At 36.0% G+C, this 23,027-nt stretch overlaps 1 protein-coding gene across 21 annotated transcripts in view; it reads right to left on the bottom strand.

Moving 5' to 3' along the window:
- Window positions 1–2,535: 2,535 nt before the first annotated feature.
- Window positions 2,536–23,027, bottom strand: part of PNT1 (mannosyltransferase family protein) — a 32,534-nt gene continuing 12,042 nt past the window's right edge. Inside the window, exons 3-10 of one of the 21 annotated variants that reach the window (XM_088857482.1) lie at window positions 11,589–11,674; window positions 7,976–8,018; window positions 7,735–7,851; window positions 7,440–7,629; window positions 6,478–6,662; window positions 3,793–4,367; window positions 3,194–3,533; window positions 2,536–3,119 (exon numbers count right to left, since the gene is read on the bottom strand). In XM_088857482.1, the coding sequence (XP_088713608.1) occupies window positions 3,228–3,533; window positions 3,793–4,367; window positions 6,478–6,520 (924 nt within the window). In that variant the 5' untranslated portion in view covers window positions 6,521–6,662; window positions 7,440–7,629; window positions 7,735–7,851; window positions 7,976–8,018; window positions 11,589–11,674 and the 3' untranslated portion in view covers window positions 2,536–3,119; window positions 3,194–3,227. Of the gene's footprint in view, window positions 3,534–3,792; window positions 4,368–6,477; window positions 6,663–7,439; window positions 7,852–7,975; window positions 8,019–11,588; window positions 11,675–14,500; window positions 14,959–16,015; window positions 19,135–23,027 lie in introns of those variants that run through there. The other 20 variants (XM_088857480.1, XM_088857474.1, XM_011625706.3 and 17 more) reach the window with 20 other exon arrangements.

Raw genomic sequence — 23,027 nt, 5'->3', positions numbered from 1 at the left:
GTATACGAGACCATTTATCTTTTATACAACGAGATCACAATTATGTTCAACCATCCGATATGAAATCTAATAGTTTGGGTGTGTCACAAAGTTTGAAATTTTTTTTTTTGAAGTTTGACCTTAGTCAATGAGATAAATGCAATAATGTAATTTCACATCAAATAGTTACGATTAATTGTGACCACCTTGTATCAAAGATAAATAGCCTCATTATAAAAATTTTCCTATTTTATTTATTTTTATCAATAGAGATGCAGATGGAGCATGCCCACACCTCATTCCATTGCAGAAGGAAAAGTATTTAGTGAGACAGCCGACTGACCCTTTTGTATAAAACACCCTTCAAAAGGCGGACATTGATGCACAATAAGACCAACAATAATAATTGAGTCAGTTAACTCACTACAAACGTGTCCTAGAATATTCAAATAGATAGAAAAGTTTATATAGAGCCGAAGCTATTTGAAGGTAGGATCTAATTTAATTGTTTAGAAAAGTTTATATAGAGCCGAAGCTATTTGAAGGTAGGATCTAATTTAATTGTTTAGAGCCTGGGATCTATGCAAATTCCACCCATAGATAAATGACTAAAATACCTCCCATATTTTAAGGTGTTGATGCGTCGGGCTGGGTCAGGTCGAGTCTACGTTTGTGGTATTGTCCTAGTTGGACCCAAATCTGACCCGAACCCGTGTTGGGTCAAGGTCATTGGATTCGGATCCAAGTATTGGGTCATGTAGGGTCTGGATCTAGATGAAATATAAATAAATTTTATTTATAAATATCTAACAATATAGAGTCAAACTGTGACAACCTTGTCTCAAATCCCAACCCAACCCTATAAGGTCCAAGATCAGCCTAGATCTGGTCTAGGGCATTTGGGCCTAGACCCTGATTCACTAGGTCAAATATTTGGGTAAAGAACTGAACTCGAGTTTGGCTAAAGGGTAGGCCCGATCCAGTTAGCACGCCTAGTTATTTCATCTATTTTATTTTTTAACATGCCTTTTTATAGTTTTAAAAGTACACGAGGTTGAGAGGTATGCTACCAAAAATTTAGCTCAATCCAATATATTGAGAAAAATGAAATTGAAATACTTAAACATGCTCCCAACTGTGTATTGTGCCCTCTATAACTACATGAACTTTTTATTTTCTATGCGATCAAGATTATCTAATTTGTTCTAACCACTTAGCAATGAATCTGAAACCCCATTCATTTAACAAAAACCACCTTCTTATCAATGAAAAATAGACAGCTAAAACAGGCTGATTTCTAGTCCAGGTCTCCAATATCCCATTTTTTTTGCCATCTCGAAATCTCATAAATATAGAAAAGTGCAAGTTTCCAATATCACAATTTTTTCATCCTGAAATCTCATAATAATAAAAAAATGCATATCAAGCAATGTTGTCAGATTCGCTTCGAAACGTTCTTCGATTTGGTGAAAAAAATTAAACAATTTAGTGCTTCAGCCAATTTGGGGTAAGATTTCAAACTTTTTTTTTTTTTTTAATTTAATAGATATCTATAAAAATAGTAAAAATTAAAAATTTCAAAAAAAAAGTAATTTTTTTTTATATTGATATTTTTTCGCTTTGGCCGAATCTACCCAAAGCAGCCCAAGCCTGATCTAAGCGGCAGTACCACACATCGCTTCACTTTGGTCTAGGCCTAAAATCCGAAGGCTTCAGCCAAAGCAAAATGAGTTTGACAACCCTGATATCAAGTTTCAACTACAAGCATTTCTAAACCAAAACATGACAGGTCATTAGTATTAGAAGCCATAAAATACAATCCAAATGCTAGTTAAAAGAAATCCACGAAATCTAGATTCTAGAGTACGGATTATATCTCCCTTAACGGAAAATGATCGAGAGATTCACATGGCTGCAGTCTTGATTTGAAATTTTTGAAAACCAATTTACAATGACTGGATTTTTTTTAATTGTTTTTTGTGCTCCTTAACACTTAAAAGAGTCCAAAAATAAAAAAAAGATTGTAGACAAAAACTCTCTACTTTTAATACAAAAAATTCACAATTATCTATAACCATTCAATGTGTAATTTAATAGCTTGAATGTGTCATAAAATTCGAAAAAATTTTGTTTGAACTTCGAGTATGATCAATAAAATAAATACATTCACCCAATTTCATATCCAGTAGTCAAAATTAATTGCGGCCATCTTAGAAAATTAAAAAATACATCATATGTAGAAGTAAGGTCAAGATTAATTGTGACCATGTGAGTGAATTCAGAGGTGCGCCTTACTTCTAAAGGAGGGCAACTTATACAAACCTCAACCAACATTAAAACATAGAATGATAGAGCACATAATTAATCGAGATAACAACATGCATCTCATACTTCAAGCCCCAAAGCTGCATTCGAAACATTGTTGCAAGAAGCAATCAGCTTTGAATAAAATTTCAAAATTAAAACCACTACTTAAGGGCCACTTTCACTTATGTGGAGAGAGAGAGAGAAAGCGAGAGAGGAAGAGGGAGGGAGAAAGAGAGAGTAAACCAATTATAGAGAAATAGTAGATATCCCCATAGTAAAATACAGAGAAATAGTAGATATCCCCATAGTAAATTACAGAGACACATAGGGTTCATCCCACTTATACATGATGGGAGTGAAGACCAACAAACAAGCCTTAGAAATGGAGAGAGAGAGAGGGAGGAAGCGAGAGAGCAAACCAATTATAGAGAAATAGTAGATATCTCAATAGTAAATTACATAGACACAAAGGGTACATCCCACTTATACATGATGGGAGTGAAGACCAACAAACAAGCCTAAGAAATGGAGGAGAGAGAGAAAGAGAGAGAGTAATGAAGGGGGAGATCCCGTTAAATCAGTGTTTAAGCAGTTTGGATATCAGGCTCTGAGTCGCCAAGGCCCAAGATGAACCAGGCAATTTCTAATAAGAAAACTTTAAAAGTCATGGAAAAATTGGGAGACTCAGGTGATTTTGGGGTTTTCAGACATGAATCACCTGGCACCTGATCCTGACTGACCCAGGTGAGTCCCAAGTCACCCTGCAGAACACTGGTTCAACAAGAAAGGCAGGAGGTGCGCAATCAGCAGATTCCTTTCTGAATCACGACCATCTATTTCAATCAAAACCAGAAAAGATATCAAAGCAAAATTTAAGCGAGAAGAGGAAAAGTTTCACCATTTTAACCTTAAAAAATCTGGCTTCTACTCCAACAGTCTCTTCAATCAATCTTTTTTTCAGCAGTTGATTTAGAATCGACAAAGAGAGGTAAAAACTTGTGGTGTTTCATGATCACGACCATGACCCAAGTGTTAGCAGCCAAGAAAAATATGCTTGCCAACCAGAGCTCAATAAAGACATTCATCCCTTTAAATTCCAATAGATAACCCCACATCAACCAGTGAATTTGAGCCGCCACCCACAAGCAAATGCACAATAACCCTGTCCATCTCAGCTTCATGGTGGTCCATGGCAATATCAAAGGCAATAGGCAGAAGAACCACACAAAGTACTGAGCAGTGATAACCTGCCAATGAACATAGGCAACCCATCATCATCCACAGACACACGAACACACACATGCGCGCGCCTGAGCTCGCGCACGCAGCACAGAGAGAGAGAGAGAGAGAGGGGAAGGGAGAGAGAGAGAGAGAGAGAGAGAGAGAGAGAGGGGAAGGGAGAGAGAGAGAGAGAGAGAGAGAGAGAGAGAGAGAGAATTTGAATAATGTGAAAGAAAAACAATCATTACTTTATGAAAGGAAAGAAAGTTGAGTGAAGTTTCGGACCTTGTTAAATGCAACAAATGCCACAGTCTGCAGAAAAAGACAAAAAGGGAGGTCTCCAGCAAAAGAGAAAACAAGAAACGGCTGCACCATGAGCTGAGGCAAGAAGGAAAGGAGCCTCTCGACCAATGAAAACCCATGCTCATGGCGAAGATAGATGTCATAAAAGTAGATCGAGAAATTATGCCTTGGATCAGTACGAGTGAGGTGATATAATAAAGCCTCATTCAAGAACTCCCACCCATAAAGGTAGTAAAAAAGACCAGTCCAAAAGCAAAAGACAGTGCATGAGAATAACCCAAAGATTATCCTCTCCTTGGTTATCATCTGTCTAATCCGAACGCATCGATCAGTTACCAAATTCCTGTATGCATTCCACAGAGAGATTGTTTCTCTAGTAGGGCTTTTCTCTGATATATTTGGCTTGTTATCATAGCTCCAGCTATGAAGAAGGGGCTTTTGATTTGCTCGGAAGTTATGTGCGTCAAGAGTCAGAACTATAGACAGAGAATATATAATTGGGTAGATTCTAAAATGGACAACAAGCCCGTACCAAAATGCCGCTTGCTTTAAGTTACCTGAGAACACAAAAGTAATATCAATACTAGCAAAAGAAAATGGTTTCAACTATGGCTTGAAATTTAGGATGCAAATCAGAAGTCAGCCAAATGTCATTTTAAAGCACTAATCTTTATAATTTAAAGCGGAAAACTGACCCAAGTCGGTTTGTCAATCCACGGTCACAAGCATGTAGATTCACCATTTTCTTCTCATTTAAGAAGTACTAACTGATTCATAATTAAGAAAATCATTTTCTTCTCATTTAAGAAGTACTAACTGATTCATAATTAAGAAAATCATTTATGTAGTTACCAATGTATTCAGGACTATCTAGAATACTCTAGATAATTGTATCTTGTTAGCTGTTTGGTACGTATCATGCATTATGTTTAATACAATGGAAATTATTGCTAATATACCTATATTTTACAATAATTAAAAAAAAATCCCCAATTTTTCAAAACCTCGCCTACACCCTTTCTCACAATTTTCGGCTTTTTTTGGACGAAAATGACCTTCACGGTAGTCTTTTTACCGTAAAGAACACTATAGTAATTTAAATACCGTAATGTGTTTCTTCCCCCTCCTTTGTCTCACTGCTACTGCCTGCTTCAAAAGCCATTCTATCTCAGATGGGTTCTTTGGCGATGGATGGATGCCTGTATTTCTCTTTCGCTTTCTCTCTCTAGAATTTCAAAGAAGATGAATACTCAAGAGCATCAAAATTTGCTTGGTCGCTTAAAGCTGGTCTGTTGGTGGGGGTGAGAGATTAATCCGATGGGGTGTGCTTTCTCTCTCTAAACTCAGCAGAGGAGGAAATCCAGAAGGTGAAAAGTATTGTAATGGCTCAGTAATCAGGGTACTTCGGTTTGGGCGAGCTAAGAACCAGAGGGGATGTGCGCCTTTTAGAGATCTCCAAGAAAGGACGATCCAAACTCCCAAGAATCCCCTAGGAAAGAACCCTAGATGGTGAAACTACTCTGATACGGCTTTTTATGCAACTCTTTTCACTTTCTCTCTCTACATATTTCAACAGAGAGAGATCTCAATGTGGATGACCTCTGCCACTTCTTTCCTTGCCCAAGAATGCTACTCTCTCTCTATAATTACCAGCCAAAGGTGGGGATTCTGTATTTCGGTTCCCTTGGAAAGACAATCACTATTTTCCTCTCTCTAGAATGTCGAACAAAAACAAGGACCCCGTTCTTTTGGCAAGGAAGATTACTCTCTCTCCCCCTCTCTCTTCTCTCTCTTCTGGAATGGTGGATGGTAAGTTTGCAGCAGTCGTGTACGATGAAAACACCCCTTCATTACAAGAGAAACTTGTGCTAAAGACCTTCACTACCTGAGAGGAGGCAGCACGTGCACAAGAAGAGTCTTTGCGCAAGCATCTGCCTGCTTACTATCATGCCTTGATGACGAACCTCATGTGGCACATGGAAGAAGAGGGAGCGGATGAAGCAGGTAGTAGCAGCAAGACAAAGAAGAGGGAAGAAGGTGAGGGAACGGGAGAAATTACAGAGGTAGTGAGAGAAACTGGAAACAAGAGGAAGGAGAAGGGATGGAAACAGTTGCCGAATATATTGAAAGTATTATGGTATATAAAATGTCAAAAGTATTACGGTATATAAATTACCGCATAAAATTTTCTACACATTACGGTATTTAAATTACCGTAATGTTCTTTACGGTAAAAAGAATACCGTGAAGGTCATTTTGGTCCAAAAAAATCAAAAATTGTGAGAAAGGATGTAGACAAGGTTTTGAAAAATTGGAGGTTTTTTTCCGTTTACAATAAAATATAGGTATATTAGCGATAATTTCCCTTAATATTATTTAAATATATAAGTTTTCAGTGATTTCCAACTACTTTTCGCTATATATGGCCAAGAATATGTGACGTTAAAGAACTTACTTTCAATAGAATAAAAATAGATTTTCATAGACAAACTTATATAAAAAACTGCCCAGAAGTTAATATCTCATATAACTTCATAAGGGCACAGCCAAACAATAGATAACTTGTTATCAGGATTAACTTTATTGAAACAGTGAATTATCAGTAACAATGAGCACATACAAGCAGGCCCCAACATTTGTAACTGTGCAATGGGAAGCAAAACTTACACCGTTCATAAGACACATTATGATCCATAGAATCATCGCACATACAATTGGTTCACAGTTTCCCCTGGTGCCAATAGTAAAGGTGAAAGGATTGAATAGCCAGGCCACTACTGAATACAGGCAAAGCCTCTCCGGCACCGCCCTCATCTTCAGAATAGAATACAGGAGATAACCTACAAGCAAATCTGCAAAATGTCGATTGAAAACTGGTTTGAGAGGTAGATAATACTAGCTTGAAAAATTATATTGACGGCATATTCTACAATTAAAAAAATATATTACGACAGCAATGATGACTTTTCTGGTTTCTATTAGAATAGATAATTGAGTAAAGAGAGACAATGATATCACAAATGCATATGGCACAAGAAATATAATCATCATGCACATTTAGCCAATACTAGGACCTTTTCAGGCTTGCAGTCCCAGAATTTGTGATATCCATAAGGACGAATTTACATTTTATTAAATTACCATATTGGAATCTCTAAAGACAGTCTGGATGTTCAAATCTTTCGTGTTAGTGATAATATGATCTTTTTTCTACCTGAGTATGTAAACATATGTAACAATCCTGTTCTATCATGTAATAGAAACATGAAGAGAAATTAAATGGGTAATATTCAGAACTATGAAATGTCAGATCTAATAGGTACTATTCAGAACTACCAAGAGATAGATTGAAAAGGTATTCTTCAAATACAGGCAAAAAAAATGGTTACGTTTACCTATAGAGAGAGAGAGAGAGAGAGAGACTGAAGGGGCATTATTTAGAACTATGAGGGAGATCAAATGGGAATTATTCATAACTGTGAGGAGAGACATCTAAAAGGGGTACTTCTAATATAGTAGAATATTAAGGGGCACATAACAGAGAGAGAGAGAGAGAGAGAGAGAGAGAGAATGGGTATTCCTCAAAGCTACAAAGAAAAAGTGAGATCCTAGAGAGTGAAAAATCATACCTGCAACAGAGAAGATGAACTTGCCCCATAAAGGATGGAGAAAAGAATTGGGTATTAAGAGAAAGGCCAGTAAAGGTGAATAACGATATGTTGTTCGCCCAAAAGGTGAAGAATTTGAAGCCATTAGAGAAGCAGCATCGGAGAAAACTATATAATCAATGTCTGTATATCGAACTTCCATATGGGTATCCTGCCATTGCCCGTAGAGTATGAGAAAAAGCCTAACCAGAGCAGATGAACCCATCAGAAAGCACATGGACATTGAAGTCATCGCTGCAGCAAAAGTGAGAATCACCAAGTCAAAAGAGATCTCCAAGTGGTGAGGGTCCAAGACACTCAGAAGCCCCTAATTGTTAGGGTAATAAGTTGAGGAAGCCTGATTGCACATGTAAGTTAGGGGCGGCTGTGGGGTCTGCAGCAACCAACACAAGATAATGAGATTTTAAAGTACTCAGTTTGGATGTTAATGTTTGTGCATGCACAGTTACAATGTGTGTGTGTGGTGTGTGTGTGTGTGTGAGAGAGAGAGAGCATACCAATCAAAGAGTTGATAGAAGGCATCTTTTGTTTATCCTTTTCCTTCAATTCAGCAGAAACAATGAAATGAAGAGTTACTTATGAAATACATAACACACGCATGCGCATGTGTGTATGAGAGAGAACTAATGCAAGGCAAGTGGTTGTCGTTGAAAATCTCAAAGTTCTTGTAAGATAACCAACAAAATTCACATACTTTGACAAAAGCCTCTGTTAACTGTAAGATGTGACTACATTTGTTACTTGGATTAATGATAGAAGTAAAAGATCTATGAGAACCTTATTAAAAATAAATTCAAACTCATGTGGTGATGCAGAGTGACTATTAGACGTCCTATGATATCACACATAGTAGTTTGAACCCATAGTAGCTCAGTAGTCTATCAAAAAATTTAAAGGAATATTTTTTGTCAAAACAAAATGATGATGTGCAGAGAAAATGCAAGGGAACTTGTTGCCCATAAATGCCTGAAGAAGTCAAGGGAAAGGCTCAGAAAATGCAAGGAGACTCCATAAACTGTATGGCAATATATTGGGGGAAAATCTCGGAGAAAGGTAGATATGTGGAAAGCATGGCATGCATGATGAAATGTTATCAAAATGTACTCCATACAAATGCATAGGCAGCACGTCAAATTAAATCTATGGGTGGGGCAAAGCTCATTGCTACCAGGGTAATGAACAGCAGGTATCATGCAATGAACAAGTTATGAGCTACATTGCATTTCCAAACATTTAAGGACCAACTTTGTTGCATTGTTGTTAAATGCTTATGTTGTTACACTTACTACATTTTTTCAAGTTCAGTTGATGAACAGAATCCAATTGCAGATTCCTACCTTCTTCAGAATAGGCCTTACTTTTAAGTAAAAATATATATATCAAAGAACTCCATCAATGATGAACATTTGCCACAGGATCTAATCAGAACATTGTCACAGAGCGATCGGAGAGAGAAACTCATCAAATGTATAGCTCATTCCTGACGAAATCAAATTTGTCTAGGACTAATGGCAAGCTTCTTTCTGCTCAAGTGCATAGTTGTTTTGTTATTTTTTGTGAAAGAAGGTTCGCTCTTTTGTATTACGTATTATAAGATGAAATCACACAAAGAAGGAAGTTGCAAAATGAAGTGTAGGTCACCCACAGGTTGGGTACTCCTGTACAGTTCTCGAAAAAAGGGATTATCTCTTAACCATAAAAAAAGATCAAGGCTCTGCACACACCAAAGGACAAAATGATAACGCAGCTGACCCATGCTCAAGTGCATAGGTTTTATATTGACAAATGTATAAATGGACGGATACAGCAACAACTGTCTCTTCAATGCACTCATATTCAGTTTTATAATAGAGACTTATCCTGTGATTGTTTAATTAAGCGATGACTGGGCAAGAAGACAAGATGGAATAGAAGGGGTGAGTACATCGGTGATCCACTTTCATGGCCATTATCTGCAGACTTTGGAAAAAGAGGAATAGTAGGTTTTGAGAGTTAAACCTTGCTGAAACATGGAATAATTTAAGTACTCTGAAGGTTGACATGGAGGTACAAATTTAATTTGGGCCAGGCCAAAAGGGCCCTAGTACAATTTCTTATATCGACTCTTGAGAGGCAATCTCATTAGGCCATACATTCCAAGGGGTAATCCTTTAAAGATCATCCGATGGATAAGAGTGCACTCCCCAATCCCATAAAGTTTACGAAAACGTGAGATTTACTCTTAACCTTATTTTTTTTATTATGATCCATAATTGCTCCAAAGCATGTTTTTCAAAACCGGGAACCAGAAATGCAACATCACTCAAAATGCGAGATCAAATTTGCAGCTACAAAAGAGTACCGCAAAAAATAGAATAAAATTCCTTAATCCTTATGTATGAAAAATATTTTTCTTGAGAAAATTATGATGATATAAACCAAGAACCACACAATTGAACATTATGGAACAAATTTTATTTTTCATCATTATTCTAGTTCAGAAATTGAACCATAATACTATTGCCAAATCCCTTTATCACATTTATCATCTGAGCCTCTAAATCTTGGTCTACCATTCTACTCTATTAAGGGCCATACCCTCAGCGAGGCAATAAATTCCCATGTCCTTTCTTACTACTTCCAACCTTGCCCTTTTGGGCCTACTTGAGTCTTCTGCTTGGACTAACTTACACCTCCTAACAGGTGTTGTATTGGATCTGCGTCACACATGGCTAGTCCACGCAAGTCTACTTTCTCTCATCTTATCACCTATTGGTGCCACACCCAAATGCTCCCGAATGTATTCATTTCGAATTCTATCCCTTCTTGTCTTGCCGCTCATCCATCTCAACATCCTCATCTCAGGTATATTGTTTTTCGACGGCTCAACATTCCGTCCAATAAAACAAAATTGGTCTCACAGATGTCCTATAGAACTTGCCCTTCAGCTTACATAAAACTTTGGTTAAACATCTCCACTTCGCCCACCCAATTCTAATTCTATGTGCGACATCTTTCTCAATCTCTTCATTTTCCTGGATTATCGATCCAAGATATCGAAAGTGCACTCTTTTTGGTATTTCTTGGTTGTCAATCTTAACTACTACCTCGTCTCTATTTTCATTATTACTAAATTTGCATTTCATATATTTTGTCTTGGTCCAGCTAATTTTAAAACCTTTAGATTCTAAAGCATCCCTCCAAAGTTCTAACTTTGTGTTGATGCCTAGTTAAGTCATCGATCAAAACTATGTCGCCTGCGAACAACATGCACCACGTTACCTCGTCATGTAGATGCCTAATTAAGTTGTTCATAACTAAGACAAAGAGGTATGGGCTCAATGCTGACTCATGATGTAGACCTATTGTCATTGAAAAACCACTCATCTCTCCACTAGTTGTTCATAAATTAGTTAGCGCTCCCTCATACATATCTCTCACCAAGTCAATATAGTGTCTGGAGACTCCGTTCTTTTCCAACACCCACTAAATCAAATCTCAAGGTACTCTGTCATAAGTTTTTTCTAGATCGATAAAGACCATGTGGAGGTCATTTCCTGTCGCTTTGAACTTCTCAATTAGTTGTCTAAGTAGGAAAATAGCCTTAGTTGTTGACCTCATTAGCATAAAATCGAATGGGTTTTCTGATACACTCGTTTCATGCATTAATCGTTGCTCAATCACTCTCTCCCATGGCTTCATAGTGTGGCTCATAAGTTTGATCCCTCGATAATTCACACAATTTTGTATCTCGTTTCTTCTTGCAAATAGGTACCACAATACTTTTCCACTATTCGTCAAGCATATTCTTTGTTCTTAGCACCTTGTTGAACAGCTTGGTCAGCCAATCAATGTCAATCTCCCCCATGCACTTCCTAACCTCTATCACAATACCATATGGTCCTAAAGACTTTCCTATCTTCATCCTCTTCAAAGATTACCAATATTCAATCCTCACAAAATACAGATCGCGACGTAATCAGTAGCTCTATTCAAGATCCTTATTTTTGACAGATACATGCATAAATTCTCACTCGTCACCAAATATAGATAAGAATGAGAGAAAGAGAATAAAAAGAATAACAAAGCTAATGTAATTGACAAAATTAAAGCATCCATGGAGCAACATACCTCATCTAGAGCCTTTTCTTTCAGCCAATTTGTCAGCTTTAAATCCTTAATCTCAGTCTGAGCATCTGCTTGTTCACGATTCTTGTCTAGTATAACAAACTACAGGTCAAAACTTGATGGAGCTTGAACTAATATGCAGGAAACAAGCATTTCTAGGAATAGAAAAGAAATCAAACATTCACAAGCAAAAGGCAAGACGAAATGCAAAACATGACACAATGACCTTTTTGCACCATTGCGCAAATAACGTTCTCGTATAGATCATCAAACAACAGGTGGCTCATGTTTTAACACCACATTAATAGAGTTCAAGAGCCAGATACACAATCGCTCATACAGGAGTGAAATTATATATATATATTAGCGACGCCTATAGGTGAAAATAAATAGTGATTTCGCCTACCCTTATCGCCAATCAAACTTCATCGTACGGTCATGGTTATCCAATAGTGTTTCAATTTTCATTTTTTTTTCTACAAATCGTAATGATCTGAAATTTGGAGTGTGTGTACATCTTAGTGAGGTACACCTAATAAAAATATGAAAAAAATAATTCGCAAAATTTAAATTGATCTCCCGTAAAATTTCAACGGTATTTTGATCAATTTTTCATGAACACACGCTCCAAACTTCAGATCAATCCGATTTGTAGAAAAAAATGAAAATTGAAACACTATCGGACAATCGTGATTGTGCGACGAAGTTTGGTTGGTGATGAAGGTAGGCGAAATCACTATTCATTTTCGCCTATAGGCGTTGCTAAACCTTTTCCATTTATATATATGGAAAAAGTTTATATAAGGTTGCAGCCTTAAATGTAGAACTAAAGATGCGACTAAAAAATCCATCCAAAAATGTTGTTTTAATGTTGGAAAACCTCAAATTGATCATCTCGACATCAATATGTATGAATATGAAGAAGACAAAGATTTTGAATCTAAAAAATAGTGCATCTTGCAACACATTATCTAAATCGTCCATTTTCAACATTTTCATATGTTTATAGATCTACTTGATTTTAACTATTTTTTTACTTTAAAATCTTATGATTAGATATGAAAATAAATATTTAGATAATCTTAAGAATTTTTTACACCAAAATTACATATTATGATAAAATTTGGAGGTGCACCTTAATTGGATTGTTCAAGGTTGCAACCTATATAAAGAGAGAGAGAGAGAGAGAGAGAGAGAGAGAGAGAGAATAAAGCTCCAAACACTGGCAGCTATAATGAATAGTAATATATGCGGAATTCCTGCCATCAGATCTTCATCGGGTGGTTCAAAATACAAATCCCTATTTGAATTTTAATCTTTTTTTGATAAATTAGATTAAGAAGAAATTTTGGGTGCATATACTTAATACTATTGCGCATCATATAAAAATATATATAAAATACTTTCAATAACTTAAAATGACTAAATTATCTCCATCATTTTTCAGGGATATTTTGGCCATTTTAAATTTTGCAAAATATTTGTTTTGCATTTTTTCTTATGCGCCTTATTTTTCAGTACACATGCCCAAAATTTCATCATGATCCAAAAATATTAAAATTTAGAAAGTGATATGTATTTTGAACCACCCGATGAAGATCTAACGGCTGGAATTCTACCTACATTACCATTCATTATAACTGCCAAGTGTTTGTTAACTGAGATATATATATATATATATATATATATATATATATATATATATATATATAGAGAGAGAGAGAGAGAGAGAGAGAGAGAGAGAGAGGACTAAACTGGAGTTTTTCATTGGAAAAGGGCATTTTACCGTGAAAGAGCTCTCACTAGTCATAGATAATGCAACAGATAACCAGGGACCCCTGGCTCATTACATGTAAAAGGGTCTTAGACGCTCACTGACATGAATCTCACAAAATTTATTGCTGTTTTTTATTTTTAATGAGCAAAAAGTTAACAAATCTTAGAGTACTATGCTCTATGTAACATTTTCATAGAGGACTCTGTCAATAGTACAGGATCTACTCTTAGTGAAATATTGATGACAAGTGACTGGCTAACAAGAATTGTGGAATCTCAATACAAACAACCATGAACAAATCCAAATTGAAACATACGTGTGTTTGCTCGCATCTGTGCATGTGCTTATATGCGTGTGTTAGCACACTTGTATGTGGAGTATCATCGGGAATATACGAGGTTGAGGTACAAAATAACCTGAGCAAGCACTGACCCAAGAACAAGAGGCAAATCTCTGCCTAAAGCCAAGAGTAGAAAACACTCCAATTCCTTGAGTACATAATTTCACATGTTATTTTTATTTCCATCAACCTAAAGAATAAACTTTTATGACAAAAAAAATAAAGGGTATTACAAGAAGACTTGTGAGCAACATAAAACCACAGTCACAATTGCCATCCGTGCCTTATTATCAGTGAGGTATTTTGGAGGGATATTATCCAGGAATCCCTTTCTGTCGCATGATTATTAATAAATTATTAAAAAATTCGACTTGCTTTCTCATGAAAAAAATTCAAAGTGCTTTCTCATGACAAAATTAAAGAAGAGATATCAAAACATAGCATATTTCATGTTCTTAGAGACAAACTTATTAAGGTATGGTGATACGCAATTTTATTATCACAATAAAATTGGACTAATAGGCTTTATGGCAGTAAATCTGAAAACTTTCACAACCTCGAATATGCTAAATTTCGGTTAAATACATCTATAAAATGATATCACAGATTACGGATTTGTGATACATAAAAATCATATGCAAATGGCGAATGGCGACAAATGGACTGCATCAGGACATTGAATTTCAAAGAGCAAGTATATTTCATAAAAGTAAAGCATAAAATCAGTGAAAATACGAAAAGAAGCTCAATTCAACATAAAAACTAAAATTACAAGCCTAATAAGAGAATAATCAGAAGTAATCTCCAAGATTAATACAGTACTTATATCAATGCATAATCCATGACCAAGCCAAGCTTCTTTGACTCTAAAGACCAAGTGTACACAGTCTTAGCTAGACTAAAACTATTGCAATTAGAATATCGTCAACAATCACCTAATAACTCAGAAAAATAAAAATGAAAGCAAAAATATAAACCACAACAAGCACATTTCCCTATTGAATTCCATAAGCAACCACTCAACAAGCACATTCATCTCTTGATCCCTTTCTCTCTAAAATGGAAATCCCCCTGTCCTGGGTCCTTGAAATTGAATTGGGAGACAATCTCCTACTCTCACTAAAATCGAAAACCCCTTGGTTCGCTCTCCTGAAAATGAAAACTCTCTCCTCCCCTGAAATTGAAGTGGGAGAAAATCCCTTTCTCCCTCTAAAATGGAAAGCTCTCTCTTCTTTCTCCAACCTGCAATATCACCACTGAAAAACCTAAAAGCATTAAAAAAAATAATGGTGCTCGTACTTCATCCCAAGAAAATAGGATTCGACTAGTCCCATAAAAATGTAGGAATGCTAACTGATGATGAGGTCCCAAACGAACCATTAAGTCAAGGGTGAAGAAAGGAACTGAGATCTAGGTTTGGAGAAATAGAAAAAAGACAAAGTTTATATAGGGCCTGTTTGATAACTGGAAGCAAGTTCATGAACTATAAACCGACTGCAAAATTATTATTAGGTTTACTACTACAGAGGCGTTTTGGAAAGTTATATTTGGTATTTGGTTGCTGTCAAACTTGACATGTATCAAAAACAAAAAGACTTCGTGGATCCCCTTTCAAAAGATCCATGGCCACTTCATTAGTTTCATCGGTAGTTTCATTCGGGTTACGTATATTGTCAACTTGGTGGGTAATATAAGGACACATTTCAACACATCTATGCATTGCAACAATCTTTCAAAACCTGGATCAATAGGGTGGATCGTTCACCCCATTGATCTATGTCGCATTCTTGGATCTGTGATGTGGATCGGTCTTGATCGGTGATCAGAAAAAATATTAAAAATAATAATTAAAATAGGGGTCTATGGAATGAGGATTTAGGGGAACCTATAAAAGCATTAGAGAAGCTCAAGAAAAAAAATATATGGAAGAGTAGGTTTTAGAGGGGGGAACCCTCGCCCGATCCCGATTAGTGATCCAAATCGAGAACTTCCCTGTTTCAAAAAGCTGCTTTGTAGTATTGCCTTATCCTTGTTTTTAAGAAATATAATTGTAATTTCTAAACACAATTTTTTTCTCAAACACCAAGGTGGTTTGAATACCACTTTGTCTTTCTGCTTTCAACAAGAACCACTAATGGGAAGCACATTTGATAACCGGAACTTTTAGGTCTCAAAGTTGGAAGTTGGACCTAGAAGTTCCAATTTACTACGGGGATCTTTTATTTGGTACTAATAGTGGTAAAGTAAATGAGAAAATAGGGCATTCGTACTAATAGTGGTAAAGTTTATGAGAAAATAGGGAGTTCGAGTTACCTTTAAAATTGAAGGACCTGCAGCTTATCTTCTTTTTTTGTTTTACAAAGTTTACTTTCGCCTTTTTTTCACTCTCCCAAGACGCTTTGTCGTCTATCTCCTCGCCATTGCTCTTTCTTCTCTCTTGTTGAGCTCCCCCCAGTCTTCCCCATGAACTTTGGCCTTCTTCAAGCGTCTTCAACCACAAGCATTACCCTCTCTAATGGTGAAACCTTCATTGAATGTTTAAAGAGTCGAAAGTTACACAGGCTTCCATATTTTCTAGAACTTCCAGGTTATAAAACAAGTGTTCCAGAACTTCTAGATATCAATGATTCTGACTTCCAAGGAACCAGAACTTAAAGATTCTAAAGAATCCTAGCCTTCCCGTTGCCAAATGTGACCTTTAGGAACCTCGAAAGAAACTACAGTCTCTGTCCACATTGTATGGCCCCTCCAGCAAGGTCAATAGTAGTGGCCAGAAGCCAAGGAAGCCTCTCACCGATGAAGTCCTCCTCCTCCAAGCCATCCATAACAAACTCAGTTTCGAGCATATAATCACAAGATCTCAAATGCTCATATAATTCTCCAAGCCTCCAATAAGTCTCTTCTCTCTCTTCATGTCTCTCATCCCCTGTAAAAAACCAATGAACCCTATTCTTCACATGAATCCAACTACAACAACCACTCTCTCTCATTGCTCCCTGTTCCTTCATCATTTTTCTCAGCTCTTCAACCTCTGTCCACATGCCTAAATCCATGTAAATATTCAACAACAAAATGTAAGGTTCTAGCCTATCGGGTTCAAAACGAAACAACAGCTCTGCAACTCTATTGCCCAATTGGACATCAAGGTGAGCTTTACAACCCCAAAGCAAAGCCTCCCAGACCTCTAAATCAGGCTCAATGGGCATGTTCCTTATGAACTTTTCAGCCTCAGAGAGCAGCCCAAATTGCCCCAAAAGCCCAACCATGCATGCATAATGGCCATCATGCGGCATTAGTCCATGGTCTTTGCTCATAGAATCAAAGTAACGGCGCCCTTCCTCAATCATACATTCATGGCTACAAGCACATAGCAACCCCATGAATGTGCTATGGTCAGGGGCCACCCCCTCTGCTATCATTTCCTCATAGGCTTGAACCGCCTCCATGCCGAGTCCATGACGTGCGCATCCATCCAATAACATGTTCCATGTGATTAGATCACGGTGATGCATCAAGTTAAGCAGTCGAAAGGCATTGGCTGTGCTATCACATTTGAAATACATGGACATCATGGCACTTGAGACATAAACATCATTGTCTAGCCAGAGCCTTATGGCCATGCCATGTATTTGTTTTCCAAGCTCAATTACCCCTAAATCTGCACAAATGCATAAAATGCTAGTTATGGTATATGGGTTTGGTTTGAGGCCTTCATCTAACATGGTGGTAAACAATTCAATGGCTTCACATGAATGACCAGCTTGAATGTATACAGAGATCATGGATGTCCATGAGATGATATCATGAATCCCCATCTTGTCGAAGACGTGGCGAGCTTCTTCAAGAGCATGGTTCTGAGAAAACTCCGAAACCAAAGAGCTCCATTGAAGTTTATCTTTGATCGTAATCGAGCTAAATTGCCATGAAGCATCTTCTATGTGTTTGCACTTTGCATACATGGTGATTAGGCCATTAGAGACAAAGGGATTAAATTGGCATCCAGTTTTGATAGAGAGGGAGTGTATCTGCTTCCCCAATTCTAATCTTCCACTATTAGCACAAGCATTAATGGCAGTGGTATAAGTCCAATGCCTGGGCAATATGCCTTCTCTGTGAAGCTCAGAAAACACCATTAAAGCTTGTTCCCATTTCTCATGTTGGGCATAACCAGAAACCATGGTAGCCCAAGTAACACTGTTTTTGTCTAGCATCTTATCAAACAATGCTCTAGCTTCTTCAAGCATACTATTTTGAGCATAACCAGCAACCATTGCAGTCCATGAAACCACATCTGGTTTTAGAATCCCATTAAAGACTTCTCTAGCTTCAAGAATTCTTCCATTTTGAGCAAATCCAGTGATCATGGCTGTATGTGTTGAAAGGGTCTTTTCAGACGCATTTTCATAAATTTTACAAGCCTCATCTAGCCTTCCATTTCCTGCATAAGCTTTGATCATGGTGGTCCTAGAAAACCCATTTATCACAGGCATGCTTTCGAAGAACAAACTTGCAGAGTTTAGCTCTCCAAGCTTCGCATAAGCATTCAAAATTGAGGTACCCACTTTAACATCTCTCACAAATCCAGTTTTAATTGCCAAATTATGCAAATTTTGAACCAGGTACATGTTGTCCAAACTAGAACTAGCCGTTATAGCCATGGAAATACCAGACTGGCTCACCAAAATCCCAGCTCTTCTCATTCGTAAGAAGACCAACAAAGCCCTTGCAAATTCATCGACCTGTAAATATCCAGAAATCAACACAACCCAAGAAACCCAATTCCTTTCTGGCATCAAATCAAACAATTCTGTTGCCTCTTTTATCAAACCCAAGTTACAGTAAGCAGTAACTATGGCATTCCAAGAAACCAAGTTTTTATTAGGCATTTTATCGAACAAACGACGAGCTTCCTCCAACATCTGATTCTGAGAATAACCAGTCATCATGGTATTCCATGATACCACATTTCTTTTGGGCATGGCATCGAAGAGGAGACGGGCTTGGTCCAGAATCCCATTTTGACAGTAGCAGGTGATCATGGAATTCCAAGTTACTGAGTCTCTTTGAGACATTTTGTCGAATAAAAGGCGAGCTTCTTCTGGTTTTCCTGCTCGCCCAAAAGCCTTGATTTTGGAGTTGCAGCTGGAAATATGGGTGGTGTGTTCTTGGCTAAGCCAAGTGATAGTAGAGAGAGAATGGGTGGGATGGTCTTTGGTGAGATGAGAGAGAAAGGGGAGAGGAAGAGCAGAGAGAGAGAGGGTTTGGTGGAGAAGTCGGATGCATGGTTTGAAGAGGGGGAGGCAAAGGGTCATTGGATATGTCAATTAACAGGAGTTGGGGTCAGAATAGCAAGTAGAGATTGCTCCTGCGACAATATGCTCTCCTCTTTGTTCCTCCGGGTGAAAGATTGAATGCCTCTCGAATATGGGGTCCTGCTTAACCATCACCAAACAATTAATTGAAAAAACTTAGATTTTGAGTTTTTAAATATAGTAATGATCATGTATTATAGATATTGGCAAAGTCGAGTGAGTTGCATATTGATGAGATCAATGTTGTACGATTATCATGGAAAAAGTTGAAGGTTTAGGCTTTCATTTAGGGGTGGCAACGGGTCGGCTAGACCAGGACCTGCACCCATTGCCACATATGATTATGAGCTTTTTCTTTTCTTTTTTTTTTCTTTTTTTTTTTTTTTCTTTTTTTTTTTTGCCTTTTTTTAACCTCACATACCCTATGACTATGGAGCAAGCCTTCTATGCTTCCCTTACAACATAAAACTTAAATATTTTCCCTTATCCAACCATCTATTCTGAATGGAGGGCTAGGATTGCCCCAATCACAATGTCACATCTCTACATTGTTATATATATATATATATATATATATATATATATATATATATATATATATATATATATATATATATATATATATAGAGAGAGAGAGAGAGAGAGCAATGATTTCATGCAACGATCGCATCATCATAATATAATGCAACAACCTTCAAAAACCATGTTATGGCCATTTGTTTGATCCAAATTTTGAAATATACACTCTTTTCATTCTAATGAACAATCACAAAAAAAAAAAAAAATTGAAAACACAACCTAGAAAGTATTTTTTTATCCCAATTAATATAGGCCTTTCATTTTGGTGAGATGCTTAGATCTAGGCCTTAGAAGGAATTTTTCATTTCCAATCTTTTTGGATGGCTTTATTATCATTAGATGAACAATGTTAAAAAAGAAAAAAATGATTTTCAGTTTATAAAAGCTAAGATCTTGAAATTCACCAAATGAATGGTCTAGATTCTTTTTTGGAGGGAACTCATTTTGACCATATCTAGGGTTCAAATTGAACTTTTTCTTTTTTGGGATTGATAATTGAGATGAAGAGAGTGTGTGTGCAAAATTTTGGGTCATACAAATACCACAAACATGGTTTTTTAGAAGTGTCGTTGCATTAGACTATGACACAACTGTTGCATTAGATCATTACTCATATATATATGAGCAATGATTTCATGCAACGGTTGCATCATAGTATCATGCAACGACACTTCTAGAAAACCATGTTTGTGTTATTTTTATGGCTCAAAATTTAGCACACACACTCTCTTCATCTCAATTATCAATCCCAAAAAAGAAAAAGTTCAATTTGAGCCCTAGATATGATCATAATGAGTCCCCTCCAAAATCAAATCTAGACCACTCATTTGGTGAATTTCAAGATCTTGGCTTTTATAAACTCAAAATCATTTTTTTATTTTTTAACATTGTTCATCTAATGATAATAAAACCATTCAAAAAATTGGAAATGAAAAAATCCTTCTAAGACCTAGATCTAAGCATCTCATCAAAATGAACGGCCTGTGCAAATTGGGCTAAAAAAATACTTTTTAGGTAGTGTTTTCAATTTTTTTTCTTTTTTGTGATTGTTCATTAGAATGAAAATAGTGTATATTTCAAAATTTGGATCAAAGAAATGGCCATAACATGGTTTTTGAAGGTTGTTGCATCATATTACAACGCAACCGTTACATGAAATCAATGCCCTATATGAGCAATGATTTCATGCAACGGTTGCATCATAATATAATGCAACAACCTTCAAAAACCATGTTATGGCCATTTGTTTGATCCAAATTTTGAAATATGCACTTTTTTCATTCTAATGAACAATCACAAAAATAAAAAAAAATTAAAAACACAACCTAGAAAGTATTTTTTTAACCTAATTAACATAGGCCATTCATTTTGGAACGATGCTTAGATCTAGGTCTTAGAAAGATTTTTTCATTTTCAATCTTTTTGGATGACTTTATTATCATTAGATGAACAATGTTAAAACGAAAAAAAAGTTTTTGAGTTTATAAAACCTAAGATCTTGAAATTCAATAAATGAATGGACTAGGTTTGTTTTTGGAGGGGACTCATTTTGATCGTATCTAGGGCTCAAATTGAATTTTTTTTTTTTGAGATTGATTTTTTTTTTTTTTTGAGATTGATTATTGAGATGAAGAGAGTGTGTGCAAAATTTTGGGTCATACAAATACTAAAAACATGGTTTTTTAGAAGTGTCGTTGCATTATGCTATGATAGAACTGTTGCATTAGATCATTACTCATATATATATGAGCAATGATTTCATGCAACGGTTGTTCATCTGATGATAATAAAACCATTCAAAAAAATTGGAAATGAAAAAATCCTTCTAAGGCCTAGATCTAAGCATCTCACCAAAATGAACGGCCTATGTTAATTGGGCTAAAAAAATACTTTCTAGGTTGTGTTTTTTTATTTTTGTAATTCTTCATTAGAATGAAAAAAGTGTATATTTCAAAATTTGGATCAAACAAATGATAATAAAACCATTCAAAAAAATTGGAAATGAAAAAATCCTTCTAAGACCTAGATCTAAGTATCTCATCAAAATGAACGTCCTATGTAAATTGGGCTAAAAAAATACTTTAGGTAGCGTTTTCAATTTTTTCTTTTTTGTGATTGATCATTAGAATGAAAATAGTGTATATTTCAAATTTTGGATCAAAGAAATGGCCATAGCATGGTTTTTGAAGGTTGTTGCATCATATTACTACGCAACCGTTGCATGAAATCAATGACCTATATATATATATATATATATATATATATAGAAAGAGAGAGAGAGAGAGCAATGATTTCATGCAACGGTTGCATCATAGTATAATGCAATGACACTTCTAGAAAACCATGTTTATGTTATTTGTATGACCCAAAATTTGGCACACGCACTCTCTTGATCTCAATTATCAATCCCAAAAAATGAGTACCCCCCAAAAACGAATCTAGACCACTCTGTTATAAACTCAAAATCATTTTTTTCGTTTTTAACATTGTTCATCTGATGATAATAAAGTCATCCAAAAAGATTGGAAATGAAAAAATCCTTTCAAGGCTTAGATCTAAGCATCTCACCAAAATGAACGGCTCATGTTAATTGGGCTAAAAAATACTTTCTAGGTCGTGTTTTTAATTTTTTTTTATTTTTGTGATTGTTCATTAGAATGAAAAAAGTGTAGATTTCAAAATTTGGATCAAACAAATGGCCATAACATGGTTTTTGAAGGTTGTTGCATTATATTATGATGCAACCGTTGCATGAAATCATTGCTCTATATATATAGGGTTTGATAGAGTTAACAACCCCTCAAAATACAAAAGGTTCAAATTAGAAGGGGTTATGATGGGTGTATTTATCGCAACAATCATTACTTTTTTATTAAAAAATTATTTAAATAGGTAACTTTTTCATCAAGTAAAGGCAAATTTGAAATTTTCACAAAAGTACATTGGCATTTGAGAAGTTAGTGTCTTGGAACTTTATTTGTAGAGTGCCCTTGTCCTTTAGTTAAAATTTTAACTTTACCCCTTATGGAGACGACAAAAGTACCATTTGTCTTGTAGTAATATTTACCAAATTGCCCCACAAAAGTAACTCTTTTTAAAAAATAGAATACAAAATTAATAAATTCACCCTTTACAACTCTCTCTATCTTGAACATTTGTAACTTAAAGGGTTGTGAAGTTTAGATTATCACATATATATATATATATATATATATAAAAGGGAAAATATCCCCTTATCCCCTATTTTTAACTTCTATATCTCATGAGACCCAAGAATTGAAAATATTACTTGTAAGCAAAAGGTCTCCATCTTTTCTATTTTACAACCCCCTGGACCTCTTTGACTATAAATTTTTGACCTAAACAAACTCTAAAATGACACCCTAAAATTTAATCCCACGCTACTTTTCCTCTCTCTCTCTTTCTCCTCTCTC

Source organism: Amborella trichopoda, chromosome 2 (assembly GCF_054954075.1).
Source record: "Amborella trichopoda isolate Santa Cruz 75 chromosome 2, AtrichopodaSantaCruz75HAP2 v2.0, whole genome shotgun sequence".
NCBI classification, from domain to species: Eukaryota; Viridiplantae; Streptophyta; class Magnoliopsida; order Amborellales; family Amborellaceae; genus Amborella; species Amborella trichopoda.
This window is presented reverse-complemented; position numbering and strand designations above follow the sequence as displayed.